The 25,991-nt window shown below is 39.4% G+C and overlaps 1 protein-coding gene across 1 annotated transcript in view; it reads right to left on the reverse strand.

Annotated features, from left to right (window-relative positions):
* LOC126263751 (NFX1-type zinc finger-containing protein 1-like) overlaps window positions 1-25,991 on the reverse strand; it is a 272,319-nt gene that overhangs the window by 99,547 nt on the left and 146,781 nt on the right. Inside the window, exon 9 of the mRNA XM_049960939.1 lies at window positions 9,097-9,354. Within this exon, the coding sequence (XP_049816896.1) occupies window positions 9,097-9,354 (258 nt within the window). The remainder of the gene's footprint in view (window positions 1-9,096; window positions 9,355-25,991) is intronic.

The following is a 25,991-nucleotide window of genomic DNA, read 5'->3' on the forward strand; positions in this document are numbered from 1 at the left end:
AAGAACTAAAAGAAAAATACAAAGACTAACAAAAATACTGAAAACAGAATTGACAGCAAGAAACAAGACAAAAGCTATAAATACCTATGCTATACCAATACTGACCTACTCATTTGGAGTAGTGAAATGGAGTAACACAGACCTAGAAGCACTCAATACACTTACACAATCACAATGCCACAAATATAGAATACATTACATACATTCAGCAACAGAATAATTCACATTAAGCAGAAAGGAAGGAGGAAGGGGATTTATCGACATAAAAAACCTACATAAAAAACCTACATTATGGGCAGGTATATAATTTAAGAAAATTCTTTATAGAACGAGCAGAAACTAGCAAAATACACAAAGCAATCACTCATATGAATACATCGGCTACACCACTGCAATTTCATAACCACTTCTTCAACCCTTTAGATCACATAACATCAACAGATACGAAGAAAGTAAATTGGAAAAAGAAAACACTACATGGCAAGCACCCGTATGATCTAACACAGCCACACGTCGATCAAGACGCATCCAACACATGGCTAAGAAAAGGCAATATATACAGTGAGACGGAAGGATTCATGATTGCAATACAGGAACAAACAATAAACACCAGATATTACAGCAAGCATATTATTAAAGATCCCAATACCACAACAGATAAATGCAGACTTTGCAAACAACAAATAGAAACAGTAGATCACATCACTAGCGGATGTACAATACTAGCAAATACAGAATACCCCGGAAGACATGACAATGTAGCAAATTCAATACATCAACAACTTGCCATACAACATAAACTAATAAAACAACACGTTCCCACATACAAGTATGCACCACAAAATGTACTGGAGAATGATGAATACAAATTATACTGGAACAGAACCATTATAACAGATAAAACAACACCACATAACAAACCTGACATCATACTCACCAATAAAAAGAAGGAATTAACACAACTAACCGAAATATCCATACCCAATACAACAAATGTACAGAAGAAAACAGGAGAAAAAATTGAAACATACACCCAACTGGCTGAGGAAGTCAAGGACATGGGGCATCAGGATAAAGTTGACATTATACCAATTATACTATCAACTACAGGAGTCATACCGCACAATATCCAGCAGTACATCAACGCAATACAACTACATCCAAATGTATATATACAACTACAGAAATCTGTAATTATTGATACATGTTCAATTATCTGAAAGTTCCTAAATGCAATGTAACATATACCACACAGTTAAAAGTAAGTTACGCTTAATCAAGGTCCGCGTCACTTTCCATTTTTAACCAGACATAACGTCTGAGAAAGGAAGGATGATAATAATAGTAATAATAATAATAATAATAATAATAATAATAAATGTAAATATTATATAATCTATATAAATATTACTATTATTATTTTCGATTATTCCCATTTAAGAGAGCGTTTGAACTTTAATTCCTTTATGATGATTGTTTATGTTTCTTCTGAGCCCAAATTTTCTTAATGTGTTCACTGTGTTGTTTCTTTCGCTCTGCTGTCCATTTGCATCCTGGTCTCTTCTGTGTTGTGGTGTCAAATTTATGTTTTTTGATGGTGTTCCTGAATTCAGTTCTATTTTCTGCATTGTTTACTGTTATGTGTGCTTGTCTGAGGTCCTCTTCAACTTCTTTTATCCATTTTGTTTTTCCCCTGCCTGAGTTGATGACTTTAAGAATTCGCTTTGAAATTCTGTTTTCATTCATCCTGTGGATATGTCCGTAGAACTGCATTCTTCTTTTCCTTATTGTATCCGTAATCTTGCCTGTGCATTTATACAATTCCGACGTTGGTCTCTTCTTCCAGATTCCTTGCTCTTGTATCGGGTCAAAATTTTTCCTGAGAATTTTCCTTTCTTTTTTCTCTATTTCTTTGATTTTAGTTTGCCCACCTATTTGTGTTGTTTCATATGCATACAGTGCCTCCGGAAGTACGACAGTGTTGTAGTGCCTGAATTTTGCGTTAATGGATATGGACTTTTTGTTATAATAGTTCCACGTGAGTTTATATGCTTTCTGTAGTTTTTTTATTCTTTCCTCATTGGCCTTTGGGTTGATCCCTGATGGCTGGATGATTTCTCCCAGGTACTTAAAATGTGGTACTTGTACGATTTTCCCATGGGTTGTCACAATAGGCAATTTGTCTTGTGGCACTCTTTCTATGTACTGGGCGTTCTCATATGAGATTTGCAGGCCAGTTCTTTGTGCAATTTCGTGTAACTTCTCTATGGCGTTAGTGGCTTCTCATCTATTATTTGTGAGGATTGCAAGGTCATCCGCAAAAGCTAAACACTTGACATTGAATCTATTATCTTTTCTAACGCCAATTTGGATTCCTTTGACTTCTTTTTCCCATGTCCTGATAATTTTTTCAAGAATGATATTAAAGAGTAATGGTGAAAGTCCGTCACCTTGTCGCACTCCAGTTTGGATTTCAAATGGTTCCGAGATATCCCCCATAAATTTAACCTTGGAGACTGTGTCAGTTAATGTTTCCCGAATGATTGCTCTTGTCTTTCTGTTAATGCTGAATTCTTCCAGCGTCTTTCAGAGCACTACTCTGTCTATTGAGTCTTAGGCCTTTTTAAAATCTACAAAAGTGACCAGTGTGTTTCGGGTGTTTATTATTATTATTGTTATTATTTTCGTATCTACAGCAATAGAGATTCACTGGAGGAAGAATTCTTCTTCTGAATCTCGGCAATGCCGATCGCGTAACTTCACAGCTGTGGCGATTGACAATCTAGTATTGATGGTTCTGCATAATCTCAAAGAAAAACAGGAGAGGAATGAAAAGGGCAGCAGATCCTTAATTGTTGTAGCAAGACTAAATCCACGTCCAGGCTACTGAATGTTGCTTTTGAAAAAAGTCGGCAGTGTCACTCGTCACTGGTTATCATCCATGTTGTTATAAATTCGATGCAGGCGCTTGAAATTATCTTCACCACAGGATGTAAATCTTGCTGGTAAAACTTAAAACATATATAATGTACAATGTGAAGTGTCGTGTTTTTAAAAGAATGAATTACCTTTTCCTATTTTGTTGTCTTTGGTGATGATTATATTCACTGTTTATTCATCAAGATGAGCTCTTTCGAATCACGATGATTTTTAATCCTTCCACCTTTTCTATACATACACCAAACTATAAAGTCACAATTCTGATTGCAATGGCGGACTATCCCTTTCATACAACAATATATACCTCTCTCTACTCCCCCTACCCCCTAGGATGACAACGCCACCCCCCCCCTCAAAAAAAACCTTCCAAGACGGCTAACAAAGCCAGAGATACGATGCACAACAGTCCGTTTTTAGCATTGCTGCTGCCACTATATTTTGAGTGTCAATATTACCATCGTAGTTTTTAACATATAAAACAACGTATAGCTTTTTAGTCTGTCCAGATCAGACATAAAAAACAATTATGCATTACATTTCAAAACATATGCAAAGTAAACATTTGGCCACTACCAGGTTTAAACAAAATAAAAAAAATTCCATTGCGTTGACACTTGCACAACTTTTGCACATGCGTCATAAGACAGAGAATACAATGAAAATCAAATTCTCTTGATGTGATACTACACTATTTGTGTTTCCCTTCTCTGTATACATTCAATATCCACTGTTACGTCCTATTTGGCACGGGTGCAACACACTTGGGCAATGTTCTAGATTGGGTCGCATGAATGATCTGTAAACACTCTCCTTTGTAGACTGATTGCACTTCCCCAGTGTTCTAATGATAAACCGAAGTCTACACCCTGCTTTACCCACAACAGAGCATATGTCATCATTCCACTTCATATCGATACAAAGTGTTACACCCTGGTATGTGTATGAGTTGGCCGATTCTAACGACTTGTTGATACTATCTTCACAGGATACTACGCTTTTTTCGTTTTGTGAAGTGCACAATTTTACATTACTGAACTTTAAATCACGATCCCAATCTATGCACTACTCAGAAATCTTATCAAGATATGACTGAATATTTATGCCAACTTCTCTCAGGTAGTACTTCATTACAGATAACTGCATCATGTGCAGAATGCCTGACTTTACTATTAAGATTGTCTGCAAGGTCATTAATAAACAACATGAACAGCAAGTGTCGCAACACACTTCCCTAGGGCACACCTGAAGTTACTTCTAGATCTGATGATGAATCTCCATCCATGTTTGCTCCACAACAAAAAGACCTGAATCCAATCACAAATATCGCTTGATACCCCATACGACTGTACTTTTTACAATAAATGTAGGTGTGGTACCGAGTCAAATTTTTCTTGGAAACCATGAAATACTGCATGTACCTGACTGCCTTGATCGAAAGCTTTCAGTATGTCATACGATAAAAGTGTGAGTTATTGACGTATTGTGTTCAAGATACCTCATTATGTTTGAGCTCAGAGTATGTTGTAAGATTCTATAACAAATCAGTGCCAAAGATATTGCCACAAATTCAATATAGAATCTGATGGGGATTCAATCAAGCCCTAGAGCTTTGTTCAATTTTAATGATTTCAGCTGTTCCTCAACACTACTGACACTAATACTCAAGTCGCTCACCTTTCTGTGGTATGAGGATTAATTTGGGGCAATTTTGTGGTTTTTCCCCTGTAAAGGAACTTCTGAAAACAGAGTTAAGCATTTCAGCTTCTGCTTTGCTACCCTCAATGTCAGCTCCTGTCTAATTCAGTAGGGACTGGACACCAACTTTACAGCTACTAACAGGCTACAGTACTCACTGAAGGCTTCACGCATTTCCCTCTTGACAGCCAAAAATGTTTCATTCAGCAACTCTCTACCTACAATCTTATGCTTTGTGTTACACCTATTATGCAGTAGTCTCTGTTTCTTTAGAAGTTTGTTTATAGTGTCTATATACCATGAAGGATGCCTCCCATTATGAACTATTCAACTGTGTACATATATGTGCATGGTCAACTATTCTTTTAAACTTGAGCCATAACTCCTATTCATGCTCCTGCCCTGTGCTAGAAGTTTCAAGTTCCTCACTGAAATATGACACTACTACTTTTTTACCTAGTTTACTGAACATATTTATTGATAATCATTTTTGCCACAACCACACCATGATGATCGATATCAATGTATGCATAGTGATGTTTACACAAATAATAAAGCGGTGCAGTCATCTTAGAATCAGATGTTATTGATGCAGATGCAATATATTTCAACAATTCAATTCATATATGTAAAATTAATCTATTCCATTTTGTTACGATTACTACCCTTGTATGACAAATGGCTACAGATGGCGGTAAAAATTAAAAAAATAAATAAATAAAGCATACAAGTAAATTTAGTGTGACAAGTGTACAAAACAGTTGAATCTGCAGGTCTGATTTTCTCAATGCACTTTTTTGCTATGTGTGGTGTACAGGGGAAGAGAAAGATCCAGGAGATATTAATACATTAATAAGAAAACACATGAGAAATCATAAACACAGAAACAACTCGCTTGATCTTAGAACATTACGTAAAGCTAATATCGCAACAATGTTGTCGCACCTATCATAACGACATACTGAAACACAATCAGCAAGTATAAATAAAACAAGTACATGCTCTCTAGAATTATTGATTGTATAAAATTCTGTGGTGCTTTCAAAAAGACTTTGAGAGGGCGCGACAAGACAGAAACATTGAAAAATCCAGTGTCTTTTTGGGTTTAATAGTTTTAATTTCTGATATTGACAGTGCAGGAAAGAACATGTATAGTACGACAATTTTCTTACCAATGTATCAAAATCCATCCAAAACAGCTACTGGACTATATGTTGGAAACTTTCCATGAATTTATTTTGGAAGAAATGAAGCACATCGAGTTTTCTGCTACGATAGTAGATGAGTCAACAGATATTTCAGAAAAGACATAGTATTAGTCTTGTGCTATTAAAAGAGTAGTCTACCAGGGATTTGGAGATTTTTTGATCCTGAAGTGTATAGTGCTACTGCTCTAACAAGACACATCTTGAATGTTATAGATCTTTTGTTCAAAGATACAATAGGCAATATTAACGCACAAATATACAATAGTGAAGCTGTAATTAGCGGCTGTAATATTGGTGTGTAGCAACAATTAGAACAGTGGATCCTAATGCTCATTATGTGTATTGTAATGTGCACCAATTTAACAATGGAATGTGCTGTTTCTCAAAATCAATTGGTGAGGGTGTTCTTTGTACATTTTACAGGTTTTCAGCCTTCTTTATAGGGTCACCAGAATGACTGCCTGCTTTAGAGGCACAAAGAATTCTCAGTGGGTCAGTTACTAGATGTAATGGAGTGACATCCTCTTAGGTAAAAAGCTGTACATTTTGTGCCTGTTGATCTCTGTTTACGAAGACTGCCAACTTTAGTTTTTTAACCAATATTGTGTTACAAGTTTTATGTGCCATAATTTTATAGCACTCATCAATAATAAGTCTCGTATTAGAACATGACTATCTTTTTAATGTGGTTTTACGAAAGAATTTTACTTCTGTGTTTCTTTTACACCAGTGGACATGATCGAAATGATGAAGGAAATTTGCATTTGTGTGTGTTAGCACTCCACTGCCTTCATAATAATCAAAAAGGCAGTGGCTGAGTGCTGACACACACAAACGAACAGGCAGATGTCCAATGGTATAAATAAAACACAGAAGCAAAAGGCTTCCATGGAACCACATTAAAAAGATATTCATTTTTTAATGTAAGACTTATTATTGGTAATCATCGTAAACATGTGGTAAATAAAACCTGCGACACAACTTTGGTTAAAGCACTAACATTGGCAGTCTTCATAAACTAACAACAGCAAGAAACCTACAGCTTGTTGCCGATGAAGGGGTAACTTGGTTCAATGACATGCTGGGTGAAAAAGAGGGCAGTAATTGTCAGCATGTTATGGAGTATCTTCAGGAGGAATGTTCATGTCTGACATTAGTTCATAACAACCTAAGACTAAACACTTAGTGCGGATTAGCACATTTCATGCGGAAGTAACGATTCACGAAAGCCCATTAGAGAGACAGCCGTTGTCAGAAGTGGTGTTTACTACTACTACTATTGCTACTCCTTGATGCTACAGACCTTGAAGGGCCTTGGACTCCCGGACAACCTCTGCCCACTCTTCTCTGCTGGCTGCCTTGCCTCTCCATCTTCTCACCCCCATCCTTCTGAAGTCCTACTCCACGTTGTCTAGCCATCTGGTCCTTGATCTGCCCCTTATCCATGTCACTAAATACCAGTTCATGTGCCGTTTCTGTTGCCAAGGCCGTTTATCTGTTAAATCCATCTGGCTTTCTTTGTCCTTAGGTTCCGTAACAAGCTCTTTTTTCCCGGGTGAGGTTGTTAGCCTCACACCCAACCCCCATCTTGGAAGACCTGGATTTTTTAGGGTTCATTCCCCTAGGATGGTTGGCTTCCCTACACCTATAGAGCCCCCCCCTCCGCCCTATGTTGCAGGACACATTTCGTCTGTCTCCTCCGTTCAGACCAATCTGGTTTGGGTGACCCTACCAGTAGCTACGATACCGCTGGCACAGCTCTCAGCCTCATCGGAGCATGCAAACCCTTCTGCCCACCGCTGAAGGTGCTTACGATAAGGCGGTGTCCCCTGGGACGGAAAAGTGGTGTTTATTTGTATAAATGATTGTGAAATTAAATTAAAGCTGTTGTATTACAATGCAATAAGCAGAAAGAAGGTTGCTACAGTCAGTATTGTTAGCTATGATCATCATTAAGATAGTGACTCAACATACTTTGCATGAAAATCCTGCTTACTGCACTAATGTCATATTACATGATCAATAACTTTGCGTTGTTAAAGCTCATGACAATCTCAAAGAAAACTTAAAATGCAGGAAATGTAGTATGGAATTGTTAATTATGGGAAAGCACTGTACTGAGAGAATAATGTTGGGACTGAGAAAATTTAATGTAAAAAGAGCGAAAATCTTAAATGTGGGAACATAAAAATGAGGTTTTACTGTATTTACCCATTTTCATGACATAAATGTGTACGCATTTCGTGTGTTGGTATTACATCAGAATCTGGGCTCTAGTCAATGTTTATCATTAGACTGTGTAGCCACATTTTCAGTCTCTCTTTTCATCTTTTGTCAAGTTTCAGGCTGAAAAATAAACCAGACACTAGCCCCCATGCTTTCACAACACTAACAAGCTATGTAACGTATTTCAGAATAATGTGCATGTGGTTAGACCACTTTGAAGTCTGTCACATCATGACAAACTAAGTCTGTCACATCATGACAAACTGCTATACTCATTAAAGTACAAAACAAATTTTGTCAGCTTTTTAATGAGACACATAAAAAATAAAAGTGTCTTTTATCAAAGCTGTCCAGCACAACAAAGATCTTTCTATGTCATTGCTTGGCAGCATAGATTATGTACATGTCTGTGCATACTTAGATAAAGAACACAGCTAAAAATCTGCTTTTATTTTTCAAAAAAGTAAACACTTTTACTCAACTGAGCACAACAAGAAAATGACACATGTATGACATCAACTGTGTTGTCCTACAAACCTATCCTATGATAGATTTTACTTACTAAATTTTTGTCACTAGTTAACTGCAAAAAGATTGAGAACAATAGTTTTCTTTCTTTCAGATAACATTTGACTTTCACATGTTTGATGACCTTTACAGTTATAGAACTGTTGTGTCTTTGCCTTGTTGTATCAGTTAACTTATAAAATATTCAAGAATTTTCCACAGGGCTGGAACAGCACAATACATGTACAAGCAGAGATTATATGAAACATGGCAAGGAAAATGTTTACAACAGATACTGGCTAACACCAAAAGCCATATAGTACATCATACTTCTTTCAACTATTACAAAACACATTCTGCAATACAACAAGAATGGAAACGTGCAGAAATGAACAAATTGTGTAAGGTGGCACTGTCCTTCTCTCTCATGTTTGAGAAATGAAATGTGAATGCCATCAAACTGCATATTCATCCAACATATAACTAAAATAAAAATACGTGTAAACAAAATATTACAAACCTCCACTTGACAGTTCCCACAGGGTTCACCACAACGCATTTTGCATGGATGTCCACATGGTAGCTTTTTCGTACAATTCATCTGACATTTCACTTCTTTCGGGTCTTGTTTGCATGGAATCTCTACTAAATGATTGCAAGTAAGTTTCTGTTTTACATTAACAATACAGGGAGAACAGTCTTCATAACATAACTTCTGACACATATGATCATTTCTACAGCCAATGTTCTTTCGTCCACATTTTTTCCTGCACTGGTACTGTAAAGAGAGAGATATATATATATTTATAGTGGCACCAATTACGAAAATCTCATCATAAACATAGCAAGCATGACATAGGCGCACTTGATAAAAGAACACAATTAATATGCTGGTATTAATTTCACTGTCAACAACATCCCAAAAAAAAATCAATAAAACTATTATTTGTGTGCTTGTGTGTGTGTGTGTTTTCGCACGCGTACGCACACGCACGCACGCACGCACACGCACGCACACACACACACACACACACACACACACACACACACTAGTTATCTGTGGATTTTCAGGTACGGTGGTCAATGAAACAACATTCTGGAAAGTGTAACCAAAGCTGGTAAAAGACACACCAAGTGAGAATTGTGTAAAGTTAGTAACAAAAGAGCAATACCAACCTAATCAATAACTCTTATTTCTCTTTTACCAAAATTGCGTTCAGTACATATACTATTTCATAACCTATGTACGACTCGCCTTTCTATGTGAAGAGACGCAACAATTGGTCCAATCCTCTGAGGATAAACACCACTAGATGTGTATTCATTGATGAAATGTGCTGCACTTGTTGCAAACACCCATGTCACAAGGCTTCCGGGTGTACAGCACCAACATGTCCCTTTTGTAGAAGGATAAGACATGAGACAGCAAACTCTCCATGTTTACGGCATCACTCGGCTAACCAAATAGGTTAACAGGTGTTTGAAGGAATGTGAATATGGAAAAAATGAATGGGAATGATTCTGCCACTGCCCCTTATTCCTCTTCTGCAAAGTGAATCCAGTAGGAGAGCTAGGAGCTTTCAAGTCATAAATTTAACTTTGCAAAGTAAATTCAATAGCAGACCGTCTATCTTTATGAATAAATGGTCATTAAATCTACTTGCACACAAGAATTAACATTACCATGTACAAGACTCTGTGGATTGAGGGGAAAAAGGTAATTTAACCAACAGGTTCACAAAATGTGGAACTGGAAATGGATGGAAAGAAGCGAAAGTTGACATTGGAAGTGGTTTGGAAACATGACCACGATTTTGATATTATTTTAGGCAATGATTTCCTATGCCCTTTTTAAGGCATAGTTAACTTCTGAACACAAGAACTTCAAATTGTTCTGACAACCCATGTACTACAGTGTTGGAAATTAAGTAAAACTGAGAAAATATCGGGTGGTACAGACTAAATCATTTGCATTGAGGCGAAGAAAGATTTCTTAAGAGGAGATATTTACTTAATGGATTGATCCACGAACAAGAAATGAAGTATTAGACAGTAAGCAAATGCAAGTGAAGTGCACATTATCTCGAATGAGTGTGAATGGAAGAGGGTGTGCTGTACTCACCAAGCATCTGTAGCTTAACTTACGGCATTTCTTGTTATAAGGAACATACAAAATTCTCATGTAAAAAGTACTTAACACTGGTTTTATTTTGTTAAGCTGACTTTCTCAATATATAGAAATATTCTTACAAAACTGTTGCCAAATGTTTTCAGGACACAAAAAGCACAAAGATCGTGAATGTACTCATCCTGTAGGCTTTTAAGAATATTAAGGAAAGAAACACTTCTACTGTGAGACCTGATGAAACACACTTCTTCATTTGTTTTTCCGTAACTTTGATACTGATTCTTTTATTTCAGCAGCATCTGCTAAACATCTCATTTTCTGAATTTCCAGTCCTTTGATTTGACTTCTTTTGCACTTTTCATCTGATTCCTCCTCTATTTTGTATTCTTTATAACTCCACAGTTTAACCAAATATTCCTTATACTTAGAATGTACATTATGGATTGCATGCATGAAACTTTTATTGAATGCTATACATTCCACACCTCCATAGTGCCACCAGGTTTGCTTCATGTTGATTTTCCACTAAACACACCAAGTTCACAGAGACAGAGACACCATACTCGATGCTTGCATTGCCATGTGATAAGAATCTTTTTAACAAAATACTTAAAAGTTTTCACAAGGTTTTTGTGAACTGCATATTAAATCCATCCAAAATTTATCAAGACGAGTTACAGACCTGTTGAAGGTTCTAAGGACATCCTTTACAAGCAACTGATTCCAAGGATCCACATATTCTTGTTTTACATGGTCAGCCTTAATGCCCAGAGTGTCTACCACTAGAATCTAGAATTTCTAAACATGATGATAACCGTTCTTCAGCTGAAGAAAAACTGACATCAACCGACCGATCTAAACATGAAATCCCCTTTGTAAGCTTATACTCTAAAGGTGAACTCTTTCTTATTTTGCCCAATACTCCTAAAATGTGTATTTGCATTTCTTGTTTTAGTTGTAGAAGGTCCAACTCGAGCTATTCAATTTTTTTAATGCTTCCTTAGTACTTAATTGTTTTCATATATAAGATCATTTTGCAAAAAGAACGTCTAGATTCTAAAACATCATGGCTGATTAGGTGCCACATCACAGAAAGCTCTAAAGGTCACAAGTCACTGTACATGATTGGAGCCATGGAATTAGTTGTCTGGTACTCTCGGCGAAAAGGCTCAACTAATGTAGCTGTTGCACCGAAAAAAGCAAATTTGGGTGCAAGCATTTTATACCTGAGAGCAACAGATATAGTTTTGAAGCTCTGTGAAGTTGGCACTGACTTTTTTTTTAGACTCAGAAATGTGTTTTTTCAAATTACGTAAAATTTCCAACGCTCTCTGAGCAACGTTAACATTCTCTACCCATCTGACTGAACAAATTTTTTTCGGAAAGACTGTACATTTAGAGTAGTGTATAATTTTGCTCTTTTAGCAGAGGAATCTTTAAATAAACAATAAATCACTCTTAGAAAGGCAAAATGTTCCAATTAGTTTTCATTACAATACCAATCTTAAATGCTCCATGTACCATAAGAAAATAACAACTACCCATACTCAGATGGACCACCCATTAAAAGATTCCTTAATCTTTGAGTAGTTTAAAGTTTTAATTAGGGTCATCCATAGATAGTTGTAAAATTTTAATCAAATTAGGCCTTCCAACAAATCAGCAACAAAAGTGTGCCAAAAAAAAAAAAAAAAAAAAAAAAAAAAAAAAAAACCCTCATCTTTTCGTCTTTCCCTCTCCTTCCCTCTTTCCTGATGAAGCAACCATTTGTTGCGAAAGCTTGAATTTCGTGTGTATGTTTGTGTTTGTTTGTGTGTCTATCGACCTGCCAGCACTTTCGTTCGGTAAGTCACATCATCTGTGTTTTTAGATAATTTTTCCCACGTGCAATGTTTCCCGACGTGCCAGTGCTTTCGTTTGGTAAGTCACATCATCTTTGTTTTTAGATATATTTTTCCCACGTGCAATGTTTCCCTATATATAGTGATGAGACTTACCAAACAAAAGAGGGTAAGGAGTCATTCCAATCCCGGGAGCGGAAAGACTTACCTTAGGGGGAAAAAAGCACGGGTGTACACTCGCGCACACACACACACACACACACACATATCCATCCACACATATACAACACAAGCAGACATATACAGAAGCAAAGAGTTTGGGCAGAGATGTCAGTCGAGGCAGAAGTGCAGAGGCAAAGATGTTGTTGAATGACAGGTGAGGTATGAGTGGCGGCAACTTGAAATTAGCGGAGATTGAGGCCTGGTGAATAACGGGAAGAGAGGATATATTGAAGAAAAAGTTCCCATCTCCGGAGTTCGGATAGGTTGGTGTTAGTGGGAAGTATCCAGATAACCCGGATGGTGTAACACTGTGCCAAGATGTGCTGGCCATGCACCAAGGCATGTTTAGCCACAGGGTAATCCTCATTACCAACAAACACTGTCTGTCTGTGCCCATTCATGCGAATGGACAGTTTGTTTCTGGTCATTCCCACATAGAATGCGTCACAATGAAGGCAAGTCAGTTGGTAATCACGTGGGTGCTTTCACACGTGATTCTGCCTTTGATCGTGTACACCTTCCGGGTTACAGGACTGGAGTAGGTGGTGGTGGGAGGGTGCATGGGACAGGTTTTACACCGGGGGGCGGTTGCAAGGGTAGGAGCCAGAGGGTTGGGAAGGTAGTTTGGGGATTTCATAGGGATGAACTAAGAGGTTACGAAGGTTAGGTGGACGGCGGAAAGACACTCTTGGTGGAGTGGGGAGGATTTCATGAAGGATGGATCTCATTTCAGGGCAGGATTTGAGGAAGTCGTATCCCTGCTGGAGAGCCACAGTCAGAGTCTGATCCAGTCCCAGAAAGTATCCTGTCACAAGTGGGGCACTTTTGTGGTTCTTCTGTGGGAGGTTCTGGTTTTTAGAGGATGAGGAAGTGGCTCTGGTTATTTGCTTCTGTACCAGGTCAGGAGGATAGTTGTGGGATGCGATAGCTGTTGTCAGGTTGTTGGTGTAATGGTTCAGGGATTCCGGACTGGAGCAGATTCGCTTGCCACGAAGACCTAGGCTGTAGGGAAGGGACCGTTTGATGTGGAATGGGTGGCAGCTGTCATAATGGAGGTACTGTTGCTTGTTGGTGGGTTTGATGTGGACGGACGTGTGAAGCTGGGCATTGGACAAGTGGAGGTCAACATCAAGGAAAGTGGCATGGGATTTGGAGTAGGATCAGGTGAATCTGATGGAACCAAAGGAGTTGAGGTTGGAGAGGAAATTCTGGAGTTCTTCTTCACTGTGAGTCCAGATCATGAAGATGTCATCAATAAATCTGTACCAAACTTTGGGTTGGCAGGCCTGGGTAACCAAGAAGGCTTCCTCTAAGCGACCCATGAATAGGTTGGCGTACGAAGGGGCCATCCTGGTACCCATGGCTGTTCCCTTTAATTGTTGGTATGTCTGGTCTTCAAAAGTGAAGAAGTTGTGGGTCAGGATGAAGCTGGCTAAAGTAATGAGGAAAGAGGTTTTAGGTAGGGTGGCAGGTGATCGGCGTGAAAGGAAGTGCTCCATCGCAGCAAGGCCCTGGACGTGCGGGATATTTGTGTATAAGGAAGTGGCATCAATGGTTACAAGGATGGTTTCCGGGGGTAACGGATTGGGTAAGGATTACAGGCGTTCTAGAAAGTGGTTGGTGTCTTTGATGAAGGATGGGAGACTGCATGTAATGGGTTGAAGGTGTTGATCTATGTACGCAGAGATACGTTCTGTGGGAGCTTGGTAACCAGCTACAATGGGGCGGTCGGGATGATTGGGTAGTGAATTTTAGGAAGAAGGTAGAAGGTAGGGGTGCGGGGTGTCGGTGGGGTCAGGAGGTTGATGGAGTCAGGTGAAAGGTTTTGTAGGGGGCCTAAGGTTCTGAGGATTCCTTGAAGCTCCGCCTGGACATCAGGAATGGGATTACCTTGGCAAACTTTGTATGTGGTGTTGTCTGAAAGCTGACGCAGTCCCTCAGCCACATACTCCCGACGATCAAGTACCACGGTCGTGGAACCCTTGTCCGCCGGAGGTTGCCGCCACTCATACCTCACCTTTCATTCAACAACATCTTTGCCTCTGCACTTCCGCCTCGACTGACATCTCGGGCCAAACTCTTTGCCTCTGTATATGTCTGCTTGTGTCTGTATATGTGTGGATGGATAAGTGTGTGTGTGCGCGAATGTATACCTGTCCTTTTTTCTCCCTAAGGTAAGTCTTTCCGCTCCCGGGATTGGAATGACTCCTTACCCTCTCCCTTAATACCCAAATCCTTTCGTCTTTTTCTCTCCTGCCCTCTTTTCTGAAAAGGCAACCGTTGGTTGCGAAAGCTAGAATTTTGTGTGTATATTTGTGTTTGTTTGTGTGTCTGTCGACCTGCCAGCACTTTCATTTAGTAAGTCACATCATCTTTGTTTTTAGATATATTTTTCCTACGTGGAATGTTTCCTTATATATATATATATATATATATATATATATATATATATATATATATATATATATAGAGAGAGAGAGAGAGAGAGAGAGAGAGAGAGAAACATCCCACGTGGGAAAAATATATCTAAAAACAAAGATGATGTGACTTACCGAACAAAAGTGCTGGCAGGTTGATAGACACACATACAAACGCATCCCTATGAAATCCCCAAACCACCTTCCCTACCCCTCTGGCTCCTACCCTTGTAACCGCCCCCCGGTGTAAAACCTATCCCATGCACCCTCCCACCACCACCTACTCCAGTCCTGTAACCCGGAAGGTGTACACGATCGAAGGCAGAGCCACGTATGAAAGCACCCACGTGATTTACCAACTGACCTGCCTACACTGTGAAGCTTTCTATGTGGGAATGACCAGAAACAAACTGTCCATTCGCATGAATGGACACAGCCAGACAGTGTTTGTTGGTAATGAGGATCAGCCTGTGGCTAAACATGCCTTGGTGCACGGCCAGCACATCTGGGCACAGTGTTACACCGTCTGGGTTATCTGGATACTTCCCACTAACACCAACCTGTCATAACTCCGGAGATGGGAACTTGCCCTTCAGTATATCCTCTCTTCTCGTTACCCGCCAGGCCTCAATCTCCGCTAATTTCAAGTTGCCGCCGCTCATACCCCACCTGTCTTTCAACAACATCTTTGCCTCTACTTCCGCCTCGACTGACATCTCTGCCCAAACTCCTTGCCTTTACAAATGTCTGCTTGTGTCTGTCTATGTGTGGATGGATTCCGCCTCGACTGACATCTCTGTCCAAACTCCTTGCCTTTACAAATGTCTGCTTGTGTCTATGTGTGGATGGATATGTGTGTGTGTGCGCGCGCGCGAGTGTATACCTGTCCTTTTTTCCCCCCAAGGTAAGTCTTTCCGCTCCCGGGATTGGAATGACTCCTTACCCTCTCCCTTAAAACCCACACCCTTTCGTCTTTCCCTCTCCTTCCCTCTTTCCTGATGAAGCAACAGTTTGTTGCGAAAGCTTGAATTTCGTGTGTATGTTTGCGTATCTATCGACCTGCCAGCACTTTCGTTCGGTAAGTCACATTATCTTTGTTTTTTATATCTAAAAACAAAGATGATGTGACTTACCGAACGAAAGCGCTGGCAGGTCGATAGACACACAAACACAAACACACACACAAAATTCAAGCTTTCGCAACAAGCTGTTGCCTCATCAGGAAAGAGGGAAGGAGAGGGAAAGACGAAAGGATGTGGGTTTTAGGGGAGAGGGTAAGGAGTCATTCCAATCCCGGGAGCGGAAAGACTTACCTTAGGGGGAAAAAAGGACGGGTATACACTCGCGCGCGCACACACACACACACACACACACACATCCATCCACACATATACAGACACAAGCAGACATCTCACAAGCAGACATATTTAAAGACAAAGAGTTTGTGTGTGTATGATGTGACTTACCGAACGAAAGCGCTGGCAGGTCGATAGACACACAAACAAACACAAACACACACACAAAATTCAAGCTTTCGCAACAAACTGTTGCCTCATCAGGAAAGAGGGGAAGGAGAGGGAAAGACGAAAGGATGTGGGTTTTAAGGGAGAGGGTAAGGAGCCATTCCAATCCCGGGAGCGGAAAGACTTACCTTAGGGGGAAAAAAGGACAGGTATACACTCGCACACACGCACATATCCATCCACACATATACAGACACAAGCAGACATATTTAAAGACAAAGGGTTTGGGCAGAGATGTCAGTCGAGGCGGAAGTGAAGAGCCAAAGATGATGTTGAATGACAGGTGAGGTATGAGTGGCGGCAACTTGAAATTAGCGAAGATTGAGGCCTGGTGGGTAACGGGAAGAGAGGATATATTGAAGAGCTAGTTCCCATCTCCGGAGTTCGGATAGGTTGGTGTTGGTGGGAAGTATCCAGATAACCCGGACGGTGTAACACTGTGCCAAGATGTGCTGGCCGTGCACCAAGGCATGTTTAGCCACAGGGTGATCCTCATTACCAACAAACACTGTCTGCCTGTGTCCATTCATGCGAATGGACAGTTTGTTGCTGGTCATTCCCACATAGAATGCATCACAGTGTAGGCAGGTCAGTTGGTAAATCACGTGGGTGCTTTCACATGTGGCTCTGCCTTTGATCGTGTACACCTTCCGGGTTACAGGACTGGAGTAGGTGGTGGTGGGAGGGTGCAAGGGACAGGTTTTACACCGGGAGCGGTTACAAGGATAGGAGCCAGAGGGTAGGGAAGGTGGTTTGTGGATTTCATAGGGATGAACTAACAGGTTACGAAGGTTAGGTGGACGGCGGAAAGACACTACTCCCAACATCACCACTGCTGAAGCCCAGGCTATCCGTGATCTGAAGGCTGACCGATCCATCATCATTCTTCCGGCGGACAAGGGTTCCACGACCGAGGTACTTGATCACCAACCTATTCATGGGTCGCTTAGAGGAAGCCTTCTTGGTTACCCAGGCCTGCCAACCCAAAGTTTGGTACAGATTTATTGATGACATCTTCATGATCTGGACTCACAGTGAAGAAGAACTTCAGAATTTCCTCTCCAACCTCAATTCCTTTGGTTCCATCAGATTCACCTGGTCCTACTCCAAATCCCATGCCACTTTCCTTGACGTTGACCTCCACCTGTCCAATGGCCAGCTTCACACGTCCGTCCACATCAAACCCACCAACAAGCAACAGTACCTGCATTATGACAGCTGCCACCCATTCCACATCAAACGGTCCCTTCCCTACAGCCTAGGTCTTCGTGGCAAACGAATCTGCTCCAGTCCGGAATCCCTGAACCATTACACCAACAACCTGACAACAGCTTTCGCATCTCGCAACTACCCTGCCGACCTGGTACAGAAGCAAATAACCAGAGCCACTTCCTCATCCCCTCGAACCCAGAATCCCCCACCACAGAAGAACCACAAAAGTGCCCCACTTGTGACAGGATACTTTCCGGGACTGGACCAGACTCTGAATGTGGCTCTCCTGCAGGGATACGACTTCCTCAAATCCTGCCCTGAAATGAGATCCATCCTTCATGAAATCCTCCCCACTCCACCAAGAGTGTCTTTCCGCCGTCCACCTAACCTTCGTAACCTGTTAGTTCATCCCTATGAAATCCCCAAACCACCTTCCCTACCCTCTGGCTCCTATCCTTGTAACCGCCCCCGGTGTAAAACCTGTCCCATGCACCCTCCCACCACCACCTACTCCAGTCCTGTAACCCGGAAGGTGTACACGATTAAAGGCAGAGCCACATGTGAAAGCACCCACGTGATTTACCAACTGACCTGCCTACACTGTGATGCATTCTATGTGGGAATGACCAGCAACAAACTGTCCATTCGCATGAATGGACACAGGCAGACAGTGTTGGTTCACTACAGTATGAAGACACCAAAGTAGTTCTGACTTGCTAAAATAATCTGATAACATGAATGACTTCAGTGACAATGTTTCAGCTTTCAGTGACTTTATGTCAATTGTAGAACACAGAGTTTGAAGTATTTTCAGGGCTACACACAATCGTAGTGCCTGCTGAAAGCAAAAGCTCTAGTAGGCTTACCACACATACTTAAGGTAAGAAGTTTTGCATTTTAACATTTATAAAGATATTAGTATGAGATAATGCATCTCAAACGGAACAACCTCCCCATGCCAGCCAGCAAGGATTGTGCAAAACTCAACTCTCTCTTTCCTCATGTCATACTGAAAGCTTTGGATCAAGGCAGTCAGGTAGATGTGGTATTTCTTTATTTCTGAAAAGCATTTGACTTAGCACCACATCTGTAATTATTGTAAAGTACCATCATGTGGGGTACCAAGTGAAAATTGTGACTGGATTGAGTATCGTTTGATAGGGAGGATACAGTGTGTTATCTTGAATGGAAGGTCATTGTCAGATGTAGAAGTAACTTCGGCTGTGCCCCAGGAAAGTGTATTGGGGCCATTGCTGTTCATATTGGACATTAATGACCTTGTGGACAATATTAATAGTAAATTCAAACTTTTTGGAGATGATGATGTTATCTATAATGAAGTACTGACTGAAAGAAGCTACATAAATGTTCAGTCAGATCTTTATCAGATTTTAAAGTGGTGCAAAGATTGGCAACTTGGTTTAAATGTTCATAAACGTTAAACTGTGTATGACACAAGAAGTAAAAACATTATGTCCTATGATTATAATATCAACAAGTCACACAGAATTGACCAACTCATGCAAGTGCCTAGGTGTAACATTTTGCAGGAATATGAAATGGTATTTTCACAGGCTGTCATAAAGTAGGTGGTAGACTTCAATTTATTGGTAGTATGCTAGGAAGTCCGATCAGTCTACAAAAGAGCCTGCTTGCAAATCACTTGTGTGACCAGTTCTAGAATATTGCTCAAATATGTGGGACCCACACCACACAGGACTAATAAGGAATAAGGAAATATTGAATATGCACAGAGAAAGGCAGCACAGATAGCCAAAGATTTGTTTGATCTGTGGGAAGGTGTCACAGCAATGCTTAAGCAACTGAACTGTCAGACTTGAAGAAAGATGTAAGCTATCCTGAAAAAGCCTACCTACAAAGTTTCAAGAATCAGCTTCAAGTGATGACTCTAGGAATATACTGTATCCCCCTACATATTGCTCCCACAGGAATTGCAAGGGCAATGTTAGGTTAATTACAGTAAGCAAAGAGGCACTGAAACAGATTACAGCATGTACAGGGGCATTTAATCAATCATTCTTCCCATGCTCTATATGTGAATGGAACAGAAAGAAACCCAAATAACTTGTACAATGGGACATACCACTTCACTTTGGTTTGCAGATGTGAGCCCCGGCTAATTCAAGCATTTGCGTTTGTATAAATAAATGATTAAATGTTTTCACAATTGAAATATACTGAAATAACACAAATAAATTATAATGTGTTCAACAAGTTGTTTTAGGAACTTATCTTTTTCTGAAGGATTACTGCAGGTGGCTTCCACCCTTTTATTCACTTTGTGACTGTCACTCTTCAAAAAGATGTTGACAAGCAAAGACTTTTTTCTGTCATTTTCAATTTTCATATGTTTATACACATGTGTGTGGCTGGAAAGAGCTGCTTGCCCCATAGAAGAAATGTTTATTGAAGTAGTACCATATATGCACACCATCTGTTTTAACATTTCCTCTCTTGACCCACAGTAACTTGAATACATAAGAAGTTTGATACACAGATGCGCATTTTACTTTACCATGATGGTATTGCAAAAATTGTTCGCATTTTATCATAAACCTGAACAATAACAAGTCAGACAGTACACCAACAACTGAACTTCATGTTAACATTCAGTGATACCACAATGGCATCTAAACTGACTAAACAAGACACAATGGAATACCTATATTTCATTAGCTTTTATACTTATTTCATTAGCTTACACTATAAAAACATTATTTATAATATGCAGATTAATTAAGTCCTTTTGCGAAGAGAAACAAACACGAAAGAAAATTTTTTGTTCCCATTTTAACACTTCAGGCTAGCTTGCACAGGTGATTTTTTTCACCATGACTGTTTTGTCACCTTTGCCCAGTCTGTGGGTATATACGGAGATGCGGGTAAGTTAAAGTTACGTTGTGCAAGACGCGACAGTTGGCTGCGACTGCGACGCTGCCCCCTCCTCTTTTCCCACCCTGGCAGACGGCGACAAGGCCGCAACACGACAGGAGTCGTTGCCGTTTCCCAAGCTCCGGTCGGCGGCGGCGGATTCAAATACATATGAAAAATAAGAATTCCGATTTTCTTGCTGTAAAAAATACTGTATGTTAATGCAACAAAGGTACATCGGCTCCCAGAGTTAGTTTTTCGATACAGATTCTCCTTTTACTTTAAAAAAATTGAAAAGTATCTCTTCCGGTTTTGCGTGTTTTTTCGCTGTATATTACTTCTCTATCAATCGTGAGGAAAGTAAAAGGCACAAAAAATTGATGTTTGCGTATCTTACAGTTTCACATCACAGCTTGATAATGAGGTGTCTATTTTTCCGATATTCGTCACAGTTATTCCGATACTTAATTTACAAGTAACCTACTGCATAAAATTTGAATTGTGTACAGTGAAAAATGTGGTCGCTGGCTACTTTACGTATGGTTCACGTTAGGTCATACATCGTTGCCGATGAAAAGAAGCTAACATATCGAAATTATTATTAAAGTTGAGATCAGAATGATATCGATCTCCGTTTCCGAGATTTGGGCTCATATATCTCCGGGAGAGTCGCGACTAGCCGCCAGTTCTGTCAACGCGCAACGAGAATCGTGTGGTCATCACACGATAGAGAATGTATTTGTTTTGTTTCGCTGACACATTTGGACCTAATGAAACCATTTTATGTCATATATTTCTCCGGTATGAGTTACTAATATTTCTCCATATGCTCTTGACAATTTCATTTAAAATGCCACGAAATGTAGGTTTCTTAAAGCCAAGTGATCAAGCAGAACCCATTTTCTTGGTTTTGCTGAGGCATCTGAACCTGTTCCAAGCTTTCTTTCTCGTTTATTTCTCTGATACGAGTCCCAAATATTCCTCCATGTGTTTTTGCACATTTCACCTAAAATTCCAATGAAAGATAAGTTTATTAACAATAAGCGCACGCTAGCGTCATTGCATTGTTTCCAGTTTTTGACAACAAGATAGGGTTACACCTTAAACATCTCTAGAATTTTCATTCTGAACGTCTACAGTATACACTAGCAGAAATGTGGAAGAAATAATGTCCGTGCTTGTTTATAAAATTTCCCCAAATTATACTTGTCAGTTTCTCCCATGCAGAAACTTTTGGAACAAGCTAAGGCAACTTTCATAGCCGACTGATTCTTTATTCCCATCCAAATGAACTTCCATATTCTTATATTCTGACAGCATACATCGTTATTGATGACACGAACATTTAATCTTGCCAAGCTGCACTCAAAAGATAACTCCAGGATTTGCAAAAGACGAATTTCAATTGTGAACTGTGTCAGACCAGAAGGGCCTTGTAAAACAGTAGTGCACTTTTGGCACAAGTTTTTTGAGCACCATCTTCTACCAATGAATTGAAGTGAATTTGACAAATTACTTATTGCAGCAAACTGTTTGCGCAATCTGTTGAGAAACGCCTTCCTCAAAAACGAACATCTATTGATTACAGAAAACTGTACAACAATCTGGTGGTGGTTTTTCACAACTAGAAGGTATCATCAAGACACCAATCTACCGTTTACTTTCGAAGTGAAGGTATTGTAAAATGTAACTTTCTCGTTGTACTTTAGATTGTTCATTTTATGATGTACTTGCCGTTTTCAGTTTTTATCGTCACAAAAAAGAGTAATGCGAAAATTGACCTTCAAGTTCATTTTCATCATTCTAATTCTACATCTGCATGGATTATATGATTTTCATAACAGGCCTGAAAAATTTGCATTAATGGGAATATATTATATATTTCACTCACCTGCCAGTTTCAACTGTGCACCAATTTCTTCCCAAATTCTGTCTCTGAACATAGTGTCTCTATATTTAGGGTTCTTCAAATCGTAAAGGCAAGGATGTTGCGAGACCAGCTCACAGAGCATCACATCCTGTGAGTGGCTCATTTCAGTTTTCCTTGAGTGGCTCGACATCTTTCTGGCAGCCGTACGTCTTTGTGTCGTGCGACTTCCGTCGCAACACTGCTCACTGGTGCAGTGCTGCGGCAGCTGCCGCAACAGTCGCGCGTCGCATCCCAAACTCGAACTGCGCATGCGCCAGCAGGCAACTTCTGACGTCACGTACCGACCCGTCGCAGTCGCTAGTGTCCGTCGCGTCTTGGACAACGTACCTTAAGAGTGACAATGGGTGACACTTTTGTCTTTCAACCCGCATACAAGCCGATGACAAAACTGTGTGCGTGGGTGACAAAATTGTCACTTTCCGTGCATTCTCTGCTCCACATTTAGTTGCCAACTGTCAACACAGTGTGTTGTATGAACAAAATGAAGAATGCACTTTATTCTCAGATTTTTTAAATGAATAAAGCATGCTGGAGAATATACTTCACTTTAGTCTGAGTGAAAGAACATCATAAAAATTAATAGTTGCTTAATTACAAACCTTGAGACCTGTTTCTCATAACGAAACCACACGGACGACCACTTAGTGAGCGGACCACAGTGCGTCATATTTAACTAAAATTATCTCATATTAGAAAAATAACAGTTCCGGTTTGGAGCAAATGAAAATGTGATGTATTCTTAAGATTTAGTTTGTACCATGTGTTCACCAAACTTCAATACGAAAGAAGTATCCCTGTATGCTGAAAATTTGGTAACATCATCAGAAAATCCATTTTCAAAAACTGTCCGTATATCGTCTTAATAATTTGTTGCTGCACATAAAACTAAAATTGAAACACAGCACAAATCTTCCAGAACACAATGAATGCAATTCCATAATTGTATATCGAGTTAGCCCGTTTGACCGAGTTGAATGAAATGTATGTTACTAGGTTAACATGCAAAGTAATTCATCAAAACTTTTTGACTCTTATTCGAAAATATTGAAGAAATTTCTTTCGATGTGGTCAAAGTCCATGAAACATCGTATAAAACTTTCCACTTAACAGCCTGCCACTACAAAAAGGGTGTACTCAGTATTCTTTTTTACAATATTTTCTTTTATGTCTTGTTAATTTGCAATAATAATGACTATCTCTCCCTATCCACATGGCACTGGTCTCATAGGTAGCAGCCGTTACCCATGTACTGGCTGAAATGTATGATTTTTCTGAAGTTACAATTTGTGTGTACAAATATGATGTTGGAATTTCACAACATTTTTAGGTTTAATGGACTTTCTACTTAAAAATACATGTTTTGGTATTGCAAGAGTTAACCTTGACTAAACAGGTGAAACTTCAAAATGGTTCAAATGGCTCCGAGTACTATGGGACTTAACTTCTGAGGCCATCAGTCCCCTAGAACTTAGAACTACTTAAACCTAACTAACCTAAGGACATCACACACACCCACGCCTGAGGCAGGATTCGAACCTGCGACCGTAGCAGTTCCAGACTGTAGCGCCTAGAACCGCTCGGCCACTCCGGCCGGTGGTGAAACTTCAATTTAATAGCAATTATTGCAGAAAAAAAATGAAAAGAAGTTCTAGCACTGAAATACATATGCAAACACATGATCTTTATGTTTAATTTCCTTTACAGCACTTTTACATATACAGAAATGCACAAAACACAAGACCAAAACAAAATTTAGTGTTAATAGAGGCCTAAAGTGTGATACAAACAAACATTCAGAGGTCCACAGTCTGACTTTACATTCACTGCACTTAAATTATGCAGGTAAACGCTATTTGTGTGAAAAATTAAATTTAATCATAAAAGAAAGAAATAACTGAAAAACTTAATATATAAAAACAGTTTGTTCACAACTGAAAGAAGTCCGACAGAAACTTTTTTAGACTAACTCAGCCTTCACCATACATACGTGGAGGCGAAGCACTTGACAACATCGTAAATCACAGTGAAATCAAAATAATGTCGCAAAATGTCCAATATATTACCAATAAAATTGAACAAATTGACAAATTTCTAAGTGTTAGTAGCCCTCATATTTATCTTGTGAATGAACTAGGGTGCAAAACTGAAGAATTACGCAGCATTAATTTAAGTAATTATAAAACTGTCAGTGTCTATTGTAGGGAACAACATAAAGGTGGTGGTGCTGGTATTTATGTCAAAAAAATGTCCAGTGTGAAAAAATTGATTGGATAGATAATCTTGCATGTGAGATGGTCTTTGAAATAGCTGCCATAAGAATAAAGCTCAGATATAGCAGTTTAGTAATAGCTAGCCTGTACAGATCCCCTAAAAGTAACATGGAAGAATTCTTTTGCCATTTAGAGGAACTTATTGATAAACTTTCACCTCATAAAAAACAGACTATAACAATAGGGGATGTGAACAATGACTCCTTAACTAATAGTGTAAGTTACCTTAGATATATTGATATATTACAGTCCTATAATTACAACCACGTGAATTCAACACCAACAAGAATTACAGGTGACTCTCAGACATATATTGACCATGTTATTACAAACTTAAGTAAGGAGGACCTTGTAGTTGGAACTGTTGAGAACCACATTTCGGATCATAGTGCATTAGTCCTAGAGCTTCACACTGACGAAGAAATAGTATCTCATAAGGAACAATTTACTTATAAAAGAAAGCTTGACTATCATGCATTAAAGGAAAAACTGAGACACAAACTGGTATCAGGTAGGCCTATATGCAACAGAAGACATTAATGAAAAGTGAGTATTATTTTATACAACATTAACCCATTGTCTAAATCATGTATGCCCAAAGGTCAAAATACTAAAGAAAACTGACAGTTTCAGGAATCTTAAACTCCCCCCTAATTTGATGAAATTAAAAAATGATATGAATGATCTATATATTCTTTTTAAAGACACCAAACTGCAATACTTTCAGTCTAAATACAAAGCCTGTAGAAAAACCTATAGGGAAGCACTTTAGACATTAAAGGCACAGAAGTATGCAGAACAGATGAGTCAATCCTGTAATGTTGGCAAAACAGCGTGGAATATAGTAAAGAAGGAAAGTGGGGGGAATGACAAGGCATTGGGTAACAACATAATAATAAGGGGAAATGAAAAACTGGTTAGTGACCCAAAAGAAGTATGCGAGAGATTCATAGATCAATTTAGTAAGATGAGTAAGGAGG

Source organism: Schistocerca nitens, chromosome 6, assembly GCF_023898315.1.
Source record: "Schistocerca nitens isolate TAMUIC-IGC-003100 chromosome 6, iqSchNite1.1, whole genome shotgun sequence".
NCBI classification, from domain to species: Eukaryota; Metazoa; Arthropoda; class Insecta; order Orthoptera; family Acrididae; genus Schistocerca; species Schistocerca nitens.